At 43.5% G+C, this 17,979-nt stretch overlaps 1 protein-coding gene across 1 annotated transcript; it reads right to left on the bottom strand.

Moving 5' to 3' along the window:
- Positions 1-1,683: 1,683 nt before the first annotated feature.
- Positions 1,684-10,263, bottom strand: ftsj1 (FtsJ RNA 2'-O-methyltransferase 1). Its single transcript, XM_071519233.1, has 11 exons — positions 10,225-10,263; positions 9,344-9,486; positions 8,820-8,889; positions 8,348-8,477; positions 7,966-8,044; positions 7,693-7,745; positions 7,556-7,609; positions 6,385-6,487; positions 5,997-6,080; positions 5,795-5,898; positions 1,684-3,800 (listed from the first exon to the last, which is right to left on the bottom strand). Exons 2-11 carry the CDS (start codon positions 9,462-9,464, stop codon positions 3,606-3,608), a joined length of 993 nt encoding a protein of 330 aa, XP_071375334.1. The 5' UTR covers positions 9,465-9,486; positions 10,225-10,263; the 3' UTR covers positions 1,684-3,605.
- Between the last annotated feature and the right edge of the window lie 7,716 nt (positions 10,264-17,979).

Here is a 17,979-nt window from a genome sequence, read left to right as displayed (position 1 = left end):
TTCAATCTAAGTCATTTACACAAACACAAGATCTCAAGTCAAGACTTTAGAAACCTTTTCAAGTCATCAGAGTACAAGTCAGAATCAAGTCCCAAGTCACCAGAACCCAAGTCAAGTCAAGTCTCAAGTCTTCTCTTCATGCATCAAGTCAAGTCTCAAGCTATTAAAGCTGTGACTCGAGTCTGACTCAAGTCTGAGTATGTGACTGATTAATTCATGTGTCATCACTTTCTGTAATGAATGGAAGAGAGATGGATGCAGACAGAGTGTTTCTTCCCTTTTCAACTCGGTTATAGTAAGTTTTGAAAAGTGTGTGGTAATGCCACTTATCTAATACAATAACTGGTTAAAGCAGCTTTTTTTTTTTTTACTTTATATATACTACTGAGTAGTTACTAGTCATTCTAATGCTATAATTATTATTGTATAGTTGTATGTTGTATATTGTATATTGTGTAGTTAATAATAATAATAATAACTTTATTTATATAGCACCTTTAAAAACAGAGTTTACAAAGTGCTTTGACAGACAAAATAAAAGCAGAATACTCAAATTCTGAATTTAAAAGGCAATAAAACATTAATAAACAGGGATTAAATTCATAAGACAGAGGTGGAAAAGAGCAAACATTCAAGTAAATAGTGGTATAATCGTAGGATGAAACCAAAATAAATAAAATAATTGAATAAAAGTAAGACAAAATTAAGATAGAGTTAAGCTAAAGGATAAAAGACGTAAAAAGACAATAGAAAGACGATAAAAAGATGATAAAAAGCCGATAGAGACAATAAAAAGCTGATAAAACATAAAAAGATGATAAAAAGACATCACATAAAAGCTAGTTATCATTATTGATCACTAAGCTCAATATATACTGAACTGTACTTCATGCCAATAAAGCTCATTGAATTGAATCGAATTGAATTAGTTATTACATCTATCTTACTGGGATGTTACTTAGTTATTTCTGGTCACTACTGCATAAGTAATGGTCTGTAATTTAAAGGGTTACTGATGTGTTTCTTTACAGCTGAAGATCTTCAATCAAAACATCAAATATCACCAGAAGTGAAATTATGCAGGTTTACATCCTCATGAATATTCAGTAGTATTGAACAGTGTTAAGTCCAGACTTCTCCAGACTTTTCTGTGCCGTTTCAAAACGGTTCAGTGATGCAGAGATAAATCCAGTTTCTCTGGTTGGTGCTTTCAGTGCATGAAGTCTTCAACTCTTCAATTCTCTTCAACTCTTTCAATTTGAATTTCAAACTGAAGGACTTTGCTGTCATGTTTTGGACATCTTAGTTATGGAGGACCACAAGTGTCACGGAAATAGTAATAAAGCATTTCATTAATCAATATCTAATTGTACAATAAAAATAGGCATTAATAAATTTGTTTACAAATTAATTTATTAATCTATGATAGATTAAATTACAAAGTAATTCATTATTTGATATTTTAATGGGCAATAAAAAGAGGAATTATAAAAAGATTTTACAAATGAAATATTAATCCATCAATAAATAGTTCAAATTAAAAAGGGATTTACAAAAACAACCATAAAACAGTCAATAAGTACATCATTTAAAAATACATTAATGAATTCATGAATAAATAATGGAATTTAAAAATCTATTTGAAAATGCAGTTTAAAAAGAGAAATAAATAACTGGATTCAGGCATTTAAAAGGACAACTTCCTTTCTCATTTGCATTTCCATTTCCCTGCTGCTTTTCCTATTAGCTATTCCATTTGCTTTGTCATTTAGCTTCTGCTTTCAGCCTCTCCCTTTAGCCTTTCCGTGACACTTTAGTACACAATTGTACAATAGTTATTGATTAATGAAACGCTTTATTACCATTTCCGTGACACTTGTGGTCCTCCATACTTCACCTGGACGACTGACATGAATCCACAGACACACAGGAGGCATGTTTGCTCGTTCTTTAAAGGAAGTTGACTTTAATTCCACAGACGCTTCCATCTCCAAGAAATGATTTCTAAAATATTTCACCTTTGTTCATCAAACTGCACATGAAGTTAGACAGACAAAACAATAAAAACATTTCATTAAAAAGTCATAATGAAACCTGGCTGATTGGACTAAACTGTATGAGAGTATTTACAACTTTTCTCCTTTAATCATAATTCTCCTTCATCTCTTTCCTCCAGCTGCTCCTCCGCTGACACAGATCCACTCCTGTCTCTTCTTCTCTTCAGGTCTACTTCATGTCTAGTCTCTGGTCTGGTCTCCTGTCTGGTCTCCGGTCTAGTCTCTGGTCTGGTCTCCTGTCTGGTCTCCGGTCTAGTCTCTGGTCTGGTCTCCTGTCTGGTCTCCGGTCTAGTCTCTGGTCTGGTCTCCGGTCTGGTCTGTGGTCTGGTCTTTGGTCTAGTTTCTGGTCTGGTCTGCTGTCTGGTCTCTGGTCTAGTCTCTGGTTCAATCTCTGGTCTGTGGTCTGGTCTAGTCTCTGGTCTGTGGTTTCGTCTCTGGTCTGGTCTGTGGTCTAGTCTCTGGTCTGGTCTCCTGTCTGGTCTGTGGTCTAGTCTCTGGTTTGGTCTCTTGTCTAGTCTCTGGTCTGGTCTCTGGTTCAGTCTCTGGTCTGTGGTTTAGTCTCTGGTCTGGTCTAGTCTAGTCTAGTTTCTGGTCTGTGGTCTTGTCTAGTCTCTGGTCTAGTTTCTGGTCTGTGGTCTGGTCTAGTTTCCGGTCTAGTCTCTGGTCTAGTTTCTGGTCCAGTCTCTGGTCTAGTTTCTGGTCTAGTTTCTGGTCTGTGGTCTGGTCTGGTCTAGTCTCTGGTCTGTGGTCTGGTCTAGTCTCTGGTCTGTGGTCGGGTCTAGTCTGTGATCTGGTCTAGTCTCTGGTCTAGTTTCTGGTCTGTGGTCTGGTCTAGTCTCTGGTTTAGTCTCTGGTCTCTAGTCTGTGGTCTGGTCTAGTTTCTGGTCTGTGGTCTGGTCTAGTCTCTGGTCTGTGATCTGGTCTAGTCTCTGGTCTGGTCTAGTCTCTGGTCTGTGGTCTGGTCTGTGGTCTGGTCTAGTCTCTGGTCTGGGCTCTGGCAGGATGAGTCTCTGGTTCAATCTCTGGTCTGTGGTCTGGTCTAGTCTCTGGTCTGTGGTTTAGTCTCTGGTCTGGTCTGTGGTCTAGTCTCTGGTCTGGTCTCCTGTCTGGTCTGTGGTCTAGTCTCTGGTTTGGTCTCTTGTCTAGTCTCTGGTCTGGTCTCTGGTTCAGTCTCTGGTCTGTGGTTTAGTCTCTGGTCTGGTCTAGTCTAGTCTAGTTTCTGGTCTGTGGTCTTGTCTAGTCTCTGGTCTAGTTTCTGGTCTGTGGTCTGGTCTAGTTTCCGGTCTAGTCTCTGGTCTAGTTTCTGGTCCAGTCTCTGGTCTAGTTTCTGGTCTAGTTTCTGGTCTGTGGTCTGGTCTAGTCTCTGGTCTGTGGTCTGGTCTAGTCTCTGGTCTGTGGTCGGGTCTAGTCTGTGATCTGGTCTAGTCTCTGGTCTAGTTTCTGGTCTGTGGTCTGGTCTAGTCTCTGGTTTAGTCTCTGGTCTCTAGTCTGTGGTCTGGTCTAGTTTCTGGTCTGTGGTCTGGTCTAGTCTCTGGTCTGTGATCTGGTCTAGTCTCTGGTCTGGTCTAGTCTCTGGTCTGTGGTCTGGTCTGTGGTCTGGTCTAGTCTCTGGTCTGGGCTCTGGCAGGATGCGTCCTCTCGGGCCAGCAGGTTGCTCTTGCGGAGCAGACTGGCCTGCTGGTAGGGGGGCCGGATGGGGGGCTGGGTGGGGGGGGTGTACCGGTACTGCTGCCGGCCGTCCAGCTGAGGACCACAGGGACAAGCTGGAGGTTAGGTTGTGTTTGTGTTTATGTGTAAAAAAAGACTGAAAACACCCGAGTCTGTCTGGACTATTTTAGCCAACTGGTCTGAAGTCAGAATCTGAGAGGGAAACTTTCAGTTGGTGGAGGATATATTGAAAAAGTAAAGTAAATACATTTTAAAAGAACTGCAAACATGTATGAAATATCAGAACACCCGGCCAAAAATACTAAAATTAGAACTGAAACTAAATAAAAACTAAACATTTGTAAAAAAATAAATAAAACTACACTAAAACTACCAAACACTGAAAATTAACTCCAACTAAACTGAAATAAAGATTAAAAACTATTACAAAAATAAATAAATAAATAAAAGATATAACCCTGGTTCCTTCAGTGTGTAGGCTCAAAAATAGTAACCTAGTGTTGTGATTTTTTCCATTTCTGTTAAATTTAATCAGGATTATCTGTGTAATTTTGTTTTTGTTTTTATTTAAGCTCTTTATTAATTAACCATTGTCTGATTCAGATGGAGGTTATGGGACAGATCACTGGCTCAGGTCATGAGACGTCGGTGTGACTGTGTGTGAAAAACATCCTCATGAATATTCAACAATTCAGTTAGACTCCAAAACTCCAATCACTAATCGCTTTGTGAAAAAACAAAAAGCTCTCCTGGTCTCACAGCAGACACCAGGTGGCCTTGACTTGTTTGTGCCATTTCTAGTATCCTAAACACTTCTGTACAAAACCACCTTCCAAGGCTCAAACTCTCACCCTTCCTCCTTGGTCTTAGCATCATACAGATGTTACTATTAGACTTCCAATAAAGTCTTCTGTTTTCCTAAAAAGCAGCTTTTGCAAACTGGGAGCTCTTGCTAATGCTAGTTATATTTTACTCATTTATTACTCCGCAAAGTATCGTGCGCACTCCTTCTCTCTCACAGGTTTTGGTATAGAGAGCCTAAGTCCCTCCCCTTCCGCTGTCTCCCATGGGACCTTAAAAATCTGTACGGTAGTCAACGGCGAGAGACAAATAATTGTTTGATCCTGTTTGAATTGTGCCATAAATTACACATATGATGTTTTGTCAATTTAAAAGATCATTTTGCAAGTGAAGAAAGTGGCAGTTTGTGGTAAAACAGTAAAGTAACATTTAGTTTAGTGTTTCAGGCTCAGTGAACTACATCTCTGTCTCACCGACACCAACATGGAAGGAAACATAGGAAACACACAGCATGGTGTTAACGTTAGCCCCCACTGTACTGAAACTATCCTAAAGCAGTTTAAACCCGTTCTTCCTGTCTACCTTCCAGGTTGTGTATAATACTCCTGCTGTCTGAGAGGGACTGAGCTTCAGGCTCTGGGCAGCTTGTGGAGAGAGAAAGTTATGACATCACTTACGCCACTTTTGGGTGTGTAGTCTTTCTAATTACGTATTTTCACAGTCTGATACTTCAACAGTTTTACGACAAACTGCCACTTTCTCGACTTGCAAAATTATCTTTTAAATTGACAAAACATCATATGTGTAATTCATGGTACAATTCAAACGGGATCAAACAATTATTTGTCTCTCGCCGTTGACTACCGTACATATTTTTTCCGAAATAAGGTCCCATGGTGGTCCACCGGAAGGGGAGGGACTTAGGCTCTCTATATTGCTGAGGGACTTTTATTCTGAAGGGCTGCGTGAACTGTGCCTGCAGCAGCATAGAGTCGACATCATCAGACTTTATTGGAACTGTGATGGTGCATTCTACAAGACACTAAGGCCAAGGAGGGAGGGTGAGGGTTTGAGCCACGGAGCAGCTGTTTGGAAACCAGAGGTGGTTTTGTATAGAAGTGTTTGGGACGCTAGTAATGACACGTACAAATCTACGCCATCTAGTGTTCCTCTGGGTCTAGTCAGACAGGTGAGAGGTGTGGACCAGGTCAGACAGGTGAGAGGTGTGGACCAGGTCAGACAGGTGAGAGGTGTGGACCAGGTCAGACCTGCAGCGGGTAGGTCCGGTCCGAGTCGAACGCACTCAGGTCGCCGCAGGCCAGGAAGGGAACGATGATCCGGTTCGCTCCTTCCAACTGGTTGAAGTCCACATCTGGAGACAGAGAGAAGCCAGGCTGAGCAGCAGCTCTGTGTGTGTGTGTGTGTGTGTGTGTGTGTGTGTGAGAGTGTGAGTGTGAGTGTGTTAGTTACCATAGCAGTGATCCAGCAGAGGGTTGGACATGTTGGGTACGTAACCTTCAGGTGGAGAGTAATTCTGACACACAACAAAGGCCTCTGCACAGGAGGGAGAGAGAGAGAAGAAAGAGAGAGAGAGAGAGAGAGAGAGAGAGAGAGAGAGAGAGAGAGAGAGAGAGAGAGAGAGAGAGAGAGAGAGAAAAAGAGAGAGAGAGAGAGAAAGAGAGAGAGAGAGAGAGAGAGAGAGTGAGAGAGTATATGTATGTGTATATATACTGTATGTTTACATTTTATTATTATTCCACTGGATGTTTTCATATATGTAACAGTCCTGTTGTCTGCCTAGTGCTCAGTGTGTGTGTGTGTGTGTGTGTGTGTGTGTGTGTGTGTGTGTGTGTCTGACCGATGCTGGAGTTCCTGCTGCTGCGTGGCTTGGCGCAGGTCACACTGCTGAAGAAGATCTTCAGCTGGGAGTACAGCAGGGTGACGTCCTTCCCCCGGAAGATCTGAGGACAGGAGGATGAGAGCTGAGAGCTCTACTGACAGGCTCTACTGACAGGCTCTACTGAGAGGCTCTATTGAGAGGCTCTACTGTGAAGCTCTGCTCTACTGAGAGGCTCTGCTCTAGTGAGAGGCTCTGCTCTAGTGAGAGGCTCTGCTCTACTGAGAGGCTCTACTGTGAGGCTCTACTGAGAGGCTCTGCTCTACTGAGAGGCTCTGCTCTACTGAGAGGCTCTGCTCTACTGTGAGGCTCTACTGAGAGGCTCTGCTCTACTGAAAGGCTCTGCTCTACTGAGAGGCTCTGCTCTACTGTGAGGCTCTACTGAGAGGCTCTGCTCTACTGTGAGGCTCTGCTCTACTGTGAGGCTCTACTGTGAGGCTCTGCTCTACTGAAAGGCTCTGCTCTACTGAGAGGCTCTGCTCTACTGTGAGGTTCTACTGTGAGGCTCTACTGTGATGTTCTACTGAGAGGCTCTACTCTACTGTGAGGCTCTACTGAGAGGCTCTGCTCTACTGAAAGGCTCTGCTCTACTGAGAGGCTCTGCTCTACTGTGAGGCTCTACTGAGAGGCTCTGCTCTACTGACAGGCTCTGCTCTACTGACAGGCTCTGCTCTACTGAGAGGCTCTGCTCTACTGTGAGGCTCTACTGAGAGGCTCTGCTCTACTGAGAGGCTCTGCTCTACTGAGAGGCTCTGCTCTACTGACAGGCTCTGCTCTACTGTGAGGCTCTACTGTGAGGCTCTGCTCTACTGAAAGGCTCTACTGAGAGGCTCTACTGAGCGGCTCTGCTCTACTGTGAGGTTCTACTGTGAGGCTCTACTGTGATGTTCTACTGAGAGGCTCTGCTCTACTGAGAGGCTCTGCTCTACTGACAGGCTCTGCTCTACTGTGAGGCTCTACTGTGAGGCTCTGCTCTACTGAGAGGCTCTACTGAGCGGCTCTGCTCTACTGTGAGGTTCTACTGTGAGGCTCTACTGTGATGTTCTACTGTGAGGCTCTGCTCTACTGTGACACTTTGATTTCACATGTGACTTTTTCATAAAGGAATAAATGCTGAACATGTTGGACGCACCTTGGCAACAAAAGCTCCTCCAGGTTTCAGAACATGTGTGGTGATGTTTAGAGCCTGCGAGGAAAACAAGTGTTTATCCATCAGAGACTAGCAGCAGTATGTGATCACACCGCTCTCCATCCACCTGCCATACTCACAGCCAATAGGAGCTGAGCTTGGATGTACTCATCCACATCATGGAGCCCGGTTACTATGGAAACAAAACAGGAAATCACCCATAAGAGGAATGCATCCATGCAGTCGTCTCTTATAACTGTAGAAACAGTACGATACAATGTGTGAGTGTGAAAAAAAACACAAATCCAAAGCACCAATAAACATGAAAAAACATTAAGGAACAAGCAGACTGAACAGAAGAGGATTTATGAGGACAGCTGCTGCTGCAGCAGGTCAGTCTGCAGGTTTCTCACCGTCTGGCGCTCCGTCACAAACCACCAGGTCGGCCGGCCGGCCCTCGAAATGACGGATTATCTCCTGCGCTGTTGAGACCTGAAGCAGAGGGAAGGGAAACAGGTTTTTTTTCCGTTTTTTTTTCCTGGCGAACATTTTCATTTTAAATACAAAAATGTCCCTTCTTCCACTCCTGCCTCTTAGGCTGTCTCTGGCACAGCAGCTCATTTCACACTAGGTTTGACACTGTAAAGGTTGGATTTTTAAAACGACGACAAAGGAGTAAATGTCAAAAAAAGTTTGGGGAAATGTAAACTAGACATAGACTGAAGTAAATGGGCTGTAACTCAAAATGACATCAGTGTTTTCCTTTATCTGACATCCCCTCCTCCTCCTCCTCACCTTGGTGATGTCTCCCTGGATCTGCGTCACTCCTGGCAGAGGAGCCATGGCCTGCAGATCCACCGCCACGATCTTCACCTCCTCACTCCCTCCCTCCTCCTTCTGTTCCTCCTTCTTTTCCTCCTTCACTCTGGTTGCGAGAAAGCAAAGGAAAGCCATCAAATGGACTCCAGAATTCACCACAGAAAAGAGAGTGTCTGCAAGTTTCAGCGGGTTCACTTTCAGGCCTTGTTAATGCCAGACAGAATTAAATAAAAGACTAATTTCACAACTGAAATAAGGTGAAACTGAACTGTAACAGTCCCACTTTATTTTGATAGTCTGCAGGATCCACTCTGCCTTCAGTTGACCGCAGAGCGGGATCCGCTCTGCAGCAACCTGGTCTGCTGCAGAGCGGATCCCGGTCTGCTGCAGAGTGGATCCCGGTCCGCTGCAGAGTGGATCCTGGTCTGCTGTCTGTTCAGAAACCAACCTGAGTTTTCGGCTGAGGACTTGGCTCCAGCTGCCAGGAGCGGCACACAGATCCACCGCTCTGCTCACACCTGGGAGGGAGAGAGAGAGAGAGAGATAGAGAGAGAGAGAGAGAGAGAGAGAGAGAGAGAGAGGAAGAGACACAGAGAGAGAGAGAGAGAGGGAGAGAGGGAGAGAGGGAGAGTCATCTACAATAAGGATGAGCTTTACTTGTACAGAACTTTTTAAAGACAAATGTTACAAAGTGCTGTATAGCAGGAAAAAGGCAAAATCAGTGAATCAAATAAAGGAGATAATGATTCTGCTACATGTTTGGTGAAATTTGATGGACATTTTCTGTATCCTGGAGCTGTAAAAAGATGAACGGTCATCTCACAGGAGCTAACTCACTGTATTTGGTGGTAGTACCAACTCCAATCAGGGGGGTAATGACTGAATTTCATTTTGGGGTGAACTATACTGTTACATTTTCATCTGATCATCTAAGCTAATCATCTATCCCTCAGGCCTTTTCTGCAGACTTGCCTTTAAACAGGCTGAACTCCTCGTCCAGCTGCAGCAGCTTGAAGGCGCTCCTGGCCCTCCAGCCCTCTTCCTTGGCCAGACGGTAGTAGATGTCCCGCTTGTCTTTGGAGGAGCGACCCATCTTTTCACCTGCACCTCCTCTGCTGGACCACAGAGACCACAGGTCAGATCAGCAGCAGCTAGTCAGCTCAGTATCTAATGAGGCCTAACACTGTCAGCCATGACACTCAAACAACATGTAAACAACAAGAAGCAGCTCTCAGAAACTAAACATGAACAAACGTTAAACTTGAATGTTACCACGTCCCGGTCTCTCTTGTAGGGAGACAAACTGCATTCAAAAATCTGGTAATTGAATGCTTCCTTGTTTATCGGCAAACATACACAACTGGTAGAACATTCCTGAAGATCGTTTAGGAATCATCAGGGTCCACTCTTCATTTCGGCATACATCTTACATACCAAGAGAAGTTGGTTCGCCTGTTTCTCCACCAGTCTTCTTCCACCAAAACACCCCGTGTTGGACGGTGTGAACCAAATCTCAAAGTTGAGATTTTATTGAAATAAGTGATGCGCGGCATATTATATGTAATGCCGAATTGAAGAGTGTCTCATAACAATTCTGAACAGCTCTTCAGTCATATTTTATGAGTAATGTAACCTTGCCGATAAGCCAGGCCACCGGTTTTTGAATGGAGTTCGGCGTACAGTCAAGAGAGACCGTCACATATCATGGCGACTTGGACTGAATGTCCGATGTTAGTTAGTACTTGATATTAGGTTTGATGCATTGATACTTATTGTAAATATCACGCATCAGAAATATAAATACTTATCCAGTAAATAGTCGTTTTGAGCGGATTTAATGCAGTTTTACTCACAGCTGATGGGGCAGCAAAGGTGTTCACGTGTTGTTCCGTGTTGACGGTGGAAGGACCCCTGCAGCAAGCTGTCCCCGAACCGCCTGTTCAAAATGCCCCAAAATATCACCAAAACACATAAGAGTTCACCTTATGGGAGGTAGAATAGCTCCTTTCATCAGGTTTATTGAAGGGTGCTGATCTATGGAGGATGGGGATGTAAAATATGTCACTTAAAAAACACCAATTAAGTACTGGGGTGTACAGAACAACAAAAATCCTATCAGAACACAGAGGAATCTGTACATTAAACATGAAACTCTCTATATATGGCATGTTGTATAGGCCTATATGGCTATGAATACATGCTTTTAGGAGAGAAAAAACACATTTATTTTAATTTACTGCAGATTCCTCCTTTGATATGCTATTCATTATCACAAAAAAAACAACGTTCAAACCATAAAAATCTAATCCAATCATACCAACAAAAATGGCATCTAAAAATAATAGAAAAAAACAACATCCAACCATGCCAAAATAAAAATCCCATATGTGCCTGACATGTCGGTTTCAAAATAAAAAAGCAGGTGAAAGTTAATATTGGAAAAACAAAACTTTGCAATATGTTTGAAAGTGTTTTTTTATTCAGGCTGGTTGGCTGAAGTCTGTCCTCAGTCACTTGACTATACAGTATCACCACTGTACTAAGGCCAAGATAAAATGACAAAATTTGAATAATGCCTATTTTATATGACAGAAATCTCCTCCCCTGCCAGGCAGCAGGAGTTAGGCTATCACTGTTTTCTCACAGCAAGAAGGTTGTGGGTTTGATTCCTGAATTGACTGACTGAATTGATTCCTGAACAGACCCCCCGACAGCTATCTTTGACCAGCAGGTTCTCCGCAAGGCCAGGTCTATATTAGACTGCACAAACCCCCCGCTTCACTTTGAGTTTGAAACGCTTCCCTCAGGCCGTAGATTTAGAGTTCCCCGGTTCAAATGCAATAGGAGAAAAAACTCCTTTGTCCCCTGTGCTATAACTCTGCTTAATCTACACATGTAATTTAGCATTTTAGAGATTGTTTTGTTGTACTATTGTGTTCTGTATATTGTATGTACAGGAAACATTTTTGTACTTTTTGTTTTTGTACTTTTTTTTTGGTTTTGTTTTGTTTTTTATCTTGTGCCCCTGACTACAAGTCAAGTTTCCCATCTGGGATAATAAAGTGACTGAACTGAACTGAACTGAACTGAGGATGAATGAAACCTTTATTGCCCCTCGGGGGAATTTGCTTTGAAAAAAAAAAAAAGCATGTAAAAACATAATAAAAAGCATCATTTGGGTGATCGATAAAGGACATCAAGTGCAAGTTCAAGAAAGTGCCAAATTCAGACCATGTGATCAGAGCTTGTTAAGCAGCTGAATGCTGGATGTGATGCCTCTTTTAGTCCACATCCTGGGCTGCTATACCTTCTCCCTGAAGGTAAAAGTTCCTGTGCAGTTTGATTCTTCTTCCCTGGTTTTGTGCTTGCAAACAAAGACTGATCAGCTCCTCCTGTCTGCCTGAAGCTGCTGTAGCTAGTGTTCAGCTGGAAGGAAAACCTGCAGCCTGACTGGACTCCACCGCTCCACAGGTGTGTGGACACTGGACAGTCCTGGCAGGCTGTCTCCCTGCCCAGTGCATGCTGGGAAACACTCCAGCCCCCAGTGACCCTGAACAGGAGTGATCAGGAGTAGAAGCAGAGTGAATGATCTCTCCTGAGCAGCAGAGTGAAGCAGAAACCCAGCAGACTATAAAGTCCTGAGGTTTCCCACAGTCTGACTGAGCTGAGCACAGAGCATCACAGGCTCCAGTCCAGTCTGTGGAGTTTATTCTCACCTTTCAGAAGATCAATTGTCCACTTACACCTGCGGCCACACAGTGGAGCTGCAGTCACTTCAACCAGTGATTCTCAACCTTTTTCATAACAAAGTCCCTAATTTAGTCCACATTAGGGCCACAGACCCCCATTTGATGAGATTTTGTCTCTCGGACCCAAATCTGTGAATATTTTTATTGTCAGATATGATTTTGTCCAGAATCCCATGTCTATCTGTATTGTAGGTAGAGAGATAACAGAGAAACTATGATCAGAACTGTCATTCTTCTACATTCTCTAACTGTGTTAACTTCTTGTAAATTAAATAATGCTGAAGTTTAACAATTCATCAATTTGCTGCTGGAAACACCCTGGAACCACCTCAAGGACCCCTGGTGGTCCCCGGACCCCACTTTGAGAACCACTGCTCTAGGTGACTTTACACCTCGTCTCCTGTGTGACGAGAAACGTGTGTTTTTGTCTCTCTCTCTCATTTGTGTCTCTCTCTCTCTTTTGTGTCTCTGTCTATCTCTCTCTCTCGTCTGTGTCTGTCTCTCTCTCGTCTGTCTCTCTCTTGTCTGTGTCTCTCTCTCTCTCTCTAGTCTGTGTCTGTCTCTCTCTCTGTCCTGTCTGTCTCTCTCTGTCTTGTCTGTGTCTCTCTCGTCTGTCTATGCCTCTCTCTCATCTGTGTCTCTCTCTCGCCTATGTCTCTCTCTTGTCTGTGTCTCTCTCTCTCTCTCTAGTCTGTCTGTCTGTCTCTCTTGTCTGTCTTTCTCTCTCTCTTGTCTGTGTCTCTCTAGTCTGTGTCTCTGTCTCTCTCTCTCTGTCTGTGTCTCAATTCAATTCAAGGAGCTTTATTGGTAGGACGCACATGTGCACATGTTGCCAAAGCATAGATTCAAACATAAATGAGATAGAAATAAAGTAAAATAAAATGAAATAAACTGCATATTAAATACATAGATTCATCACATAGAATATTTCTGGACAGTAACAACAGTAACAGTGATGATTACAAAAAAAGCAAAGTTAAAGAAGAGTTTACAGAGTTGATGTGTTTCTTAGATTATGGCATGACATCATCATGACATCACATACTGAGCACAGAGTTCTACTGTTTCAACATTTTCTCCAAGCAGGATACACATTTTTTCGTTGATACTGAGATTTTGAAAGTTCTCTATTCTTTCAGAGATTTTTGAAAAGTATCCCTCTCTCTGTCTTGTCTGTGTCTCTCTCTCTCATGTCTCTCTCTCTCTTGTCTCTCTCTCTCTCAGGCCTCCAGCGCTTGTTTCCCCTGCAGCTCTCACCACAGCGCTCAGAGCCTCTCAGCCTCTCAGCCAGCAGCAGTCTGGCTTCCAGCAGAAGAAGAGTCTTCGCCTCCCGGTGTTTTGTGGCGGCGTTAAACGGGAGGCGGGGACGGTCGGAGGAGTTTCCTGTGTGATGTCGAGGCTTAAGGTGTGGAGGGAGGGAGGGAGGCGGTGTATCAGCTGTCAGATATATATTTAATCCTCAACTTTAAAGCTTATGCACTCTCTCTCCATGTCTGATGACATTTGGCGCTGCCGGCAGAGCTGGAAGGGACACTTCACCCTGCGAGTGGAGAGATTATGCGCATAATAAATCAGATCGGGTGTTTGGTGACACGCCGCATTTTTTTTTTTTTAAAGAAGACCTTCATGTGGCGGGTGATCTTCTGTTCTGTGTTTATGAGACAGTTCAAAGTAGAGAGAGAGAGACAGGACAGATTGGGAGGGAGAGAGAGGGAGGGGGGAATGATGTGTGAGAAAGGTCCCGGGCCGGAGTCAAACCCAGGACGCCGCGGTCACATGGTTCAGGCTTTAAGACGCGGTGACATCATCACGACACTTAACTTAAACCCTTTTGCTCTTTGGGGAGCATAGGTCATTCATGAACTTTTTCCAGCTGGTTCGGTGTCAGGTGGACTTCTCTGCTTCCTTCCAGGACGTTCCTAATTCCTCGAGTTCTGACTCCACAGACCTTCTCCAGCTGTTCCTGGGTCTTCCTGGCTTTCTTTTCCCCTGTGGGTTCCAGGTTAAAAAGGCCTGTCTGGTCGTATTGTAAGGTGGTTTCCTCAGGGTATGCCCAATCCAGCCCCATTTCCTTCATTGCGTTTGATTTGTGTTTCAATTGGTTCTTGTTTTGTGATTTGCCAGAGCTCTTCGTTGGTTGTTGTGTTTGGCCTGTAGATTCCCAGGATGTGTCGTTTTGTGAAGGTTTGGAGTTTATTACTTGTTGCTTTTGTGGTTCTCCATGTTTCTGCCCTGTAAAATAAAACTGATTTGACATTTGAGTTGAAGATTTAGAGTTTATTTTTTGTGGAGATGTGCTTTGAATTCCATATTTGTCTTAGTATTAAGAAGGATGATCTTGCCTTCCCTATTCTTGTTTGTATGTCTTTGTCACTGCCTCCGTCCTTCCCAACAACGCTTCCCAGGTATGTAAATGTGTCCACCTCTTCCAGTGCCTCTCCGTCCAGGTTTATGGCATCGTCTAATTTATGGTTGATGTTCATCACCTTGGTTTTTGGTTTATTGATGTGGAGTCCTGTGGAGGCTGCGATTGTGGCGAGTTTTGTGGTTTTGGTCTGCGTTTGTACTTTTGTGTGTGACAGGAGGACTATCTCGTCAGCGAAGTCCAGGTCTTCTAATTGGTGTCCACTGTATCCCCAGGTTTTGTTCAACTATGGTTGTCTTCATAATCCAATCAACTGCCAAGAGGAAGAGAAAGGGAGACAGCAAACAGCCCTGTCGGACTCCTGTCTCTACTGTAAAACTGTCAGTGAGGTGTCCGTGATGTATGACTCTGCAGGATGATTGTAGATATAGCTGTTGTATAATGGTTATGAACTTCTTCGGAATGCCATAGTGTGCCATGAGATTCCACAGGATGTCTCGGTCCAGACTGTCAAATGCTTTTTGGAAGTCGATGAGTGTGAGGTTGAGAGATGTGTTCCATTCCAAGGTCTGTTCAATAATGATGTGAAGGGTGGCAGTGTGGTCAGTACATGAGCACATGAGCACCAACTAAGTGGAAATTTGTTTGGCTTCCCATTGATGTCGACTGAAAACCACCTGAAGGACGAATAAAAACAATCGCTTCCGGTTGCAAATCGATTTCACACTTTTCCTTCACACAGAGTTCAAATCTGGTGAACTTTGACCCATGAATTCGTGCAGCCGGCCAATAGAAACACCTGTTTGGCTGAGTTGACCTCTGAGGAAAGAAATCAGAGTAATCCACAATATTATATAATACAGACGGTACATTCATGGTTTTCCTGTTGTAATGTCGCCTATAGTTAATAGTGAATTGGAGTCGATTGATAGCTAGTTAGCTACTTAATCAGCTACTAAACAATGAATAGATTGATGTGAGGTTGGACAGGAGGAACATTCATTACAGAAAGTGACGACCCCTGTGCAGAAACAATCCGTTTTTCATAGGTTTTCATTTGCTTATAATGTGGAATACATACAATAATACATTATATATTTTAGAAAAGACACACCAATACTGTGTACAATATTCACAGAAACGTTCTCCGTAGTAAGTCTACACAGATAACAGAAGACAACAGAAACAGAACGTGCCTAGTCGGTTACATATCACTCAGTAGTTACCAGTCATTCTACTGCTATAAAGAGTTAATTAATTTATTTCACTTGGAAATGACTTAGTTAGTTCCAGTCATGTCAATGTAATTAATGGCCTGTAATTTATAGAGTTACTGCACTTTTGACTCTGATGAAGACGCAGCAGTGTTGAAGTGTTAGTCTTCACCAACACATCACTCCTCTCTTCCGCTCGCTTCACTGGCTTCCCATCTCCGCACGCATCAAATTCAAGTCACTGGTCCTCTCCTACAGAGCAGAACATCAGACTGCCCCCCCCTCCCCCTCTATCTGCAGTCTCTGGTCAGGGTCCAGACCCCGCCTCGTTCCCTCCGCTCCTCCACCCTGGCAGGTCGCCTCGCCCCTCCATCGCTACGTGGCTCAGAAGTCGCTCATCCCGCTCACGACTCTTCTCATCCCTGGCGCCACAATGGTGGAACGAGCTCCGCCCCCTTCTGTCAGAACGGCCCAATCACTGCCCATCTTTCGGCGAAGACTAAAGACAAATCTCTTCAGGGTTAGCCTACACCTGGATCCCTCTTGAATTAACCTATCTTCTTACCCTTCTTAAACTTAAAAAAAAATAAATAAATTCAACGAATGCTACTTATTCCTATTAAAAGTCTTAGCTGATGAAAACTGTGATGCACTTTTGGTTTCACTACTGTTGACAAAATGTACTATTGTAAGTCGCTTTGGACAAAAGCGTCTGCTAAATCAGTGGTTCTCAACGTGGGGTCCAGGGCCCACCAGGGGTCCTTGAGGTCGTTCCAGGGGGTCCCCAGCAAATGGATGAATTGTTAAACTTAATTAACACCATTAGAGAATGTAGAAGAACGACTGTTCTGATCATAGTTTCTCTGTTATCTCTCTACCTACAATACAGACAGTCATGGGATTCTAGACAAAATCATATCTAACAATAAAAAATATTCTCAGATTTGGGTCCGAGAGACAAAATCTCATCAAATGAGATCCAAAATCCAAAATTTAATGGGTTCTTCCTTGGCCCATGCTACACCCTTCCACCAAGTTTCATGAAAATCGGGCCAGTAGTTTTTCCGTAATCCTGCTAACAGACAAACAGACAGACAGACAAACGGCACAGAAAACATAAACTCCTTGGCGGAGGTAATAAAGCATCTGTGGTTTATCTGCCTGCTGCAGACTCTCCTGTGGGCCCGTCCCGTCCTGAACCTGCTGGGACTGAATCAGGTATCTGAGTGTTTCTGACTCTCTTCCCCCTGCAGCTTCTCGGTGGTTCTGGGGGTTTTTGGCATTTCTCCTGCAGGTTTCTCCTGCAGGTCTCGGTCTCTCCGAGGAGCCGGAGCCTTTTGAAGTTTTTCCAGGAGGAAAGTTTGCCGGAGGGAATCTGGCATCCCGGCGCTCTGCTGCGGCATCCCGACCGACACCGACGAGGAAGACGAACAGCTGATACTGTGTGAAATCAGAGCTGAATAACATCAGACTGAAGTTGGAACATCAAACGTCTCTCAGAAACGTTACTGAGCTGCTGTTCTGCTGCTAACACGCTCCTTGGAGCAAATAATTCATCCTAAATCAAATTCCACATGTATTATTCCTGTGATGTTAAAACATTCCCATCAATACGTCTGAAGATGAGCGACATGAGCGAAGAACAAATGATTTTATGTTACCTGTGATGTCATCAAGAGACAAAATCTGGAGCTGCTCCATTAATAATGAAGTGAGTTTGACTTGTGGACGTGGACTGTGAGTTTTTACATCCTGAGCTTCACTTCACTGTGGACATGAGCAGGAAGAGGGAGTGGATGTTATTATATCTTCATGTTCAGCTGTTTGTCCAGACTGACTCAGGATCAGTGAGCAGGTCAGCAACACTTCAGTTTATCTGCAGGCTGCACAAAGCTGAATCTAAGACTTTTAACAACCTTTTTAATTCTGCCTCGCATTGGAGTTAAAAGCAATTTAGCAACCAAAATAAAGAAACAAAAGCGGGAAAAACAGACTTCTCCTGATTGAACATATAATGAAAGTTCTGAAATTATAAAAGGGCAGAATAAGAAAATGGTTTGCAGGAAATTAATTGCTTAGGGACATGAAGTCCAATCATGTTGATTAAAGCCGACGCAATGAAAGCAAAACCTGTTTGGTAAATTGGATTAATCCAGTTCAGAGTCGACCTGCATGTGGGTCAAACTCACTGTGAGATATAATATAATATGATATAATATAATAATATCGCACAGCGTCAGGGAATAAAACTGACTCGACTCTTCTGGAGAAACTATTCAT

This window comes from Centroberyx affinis, unplaced genomic scaffold (assembly GCF_046629955.1).
Source record: "Centroberyx affinis isolate AG114_WGS23_722 - 3 ecotype Tasmania unplaced genomic scaffold, CSIRO-AGI_Caff_v1 ptg000057l_1, whole genome shotgun sequence".
Taxonomy (NCBI): Eukaryota; Metazoa; Chordata; class Actinopteri; order Beryciformes; family Berycidae; genus Centroberyx; species Centroberyx affinis.
Note: the sequence above shows the minus strand (reverse complement) of the source record. Positions and strands in the feature narration are given on the sequence as shown.

Bases quoted from the DNA above. Each gene is read 5' to 3' on its own strand.
- ftsj1 (XM_071519233.1), bottom strand. From the start codon at position 9,464: ATGGGTCGCTCCTCCAAAGACAAGCGGGACATCTACTACCGTCTGGCC. The intron at 8,045-8,347 runs GTGAGGAGGAGG...CCTCTGCTTCAG, and splicing joins TCCAGGGAGACATCACCAAG to GTCTCAACAGCGCAGGAGAT. The intron at 3,801-5,794 runs GTCTGACCTGGT...TGTGGTCCTCAG, and splicing joins ACCGGACCTACCCGCTGCAG to CTGGACGGCCGGCAGCAGTA.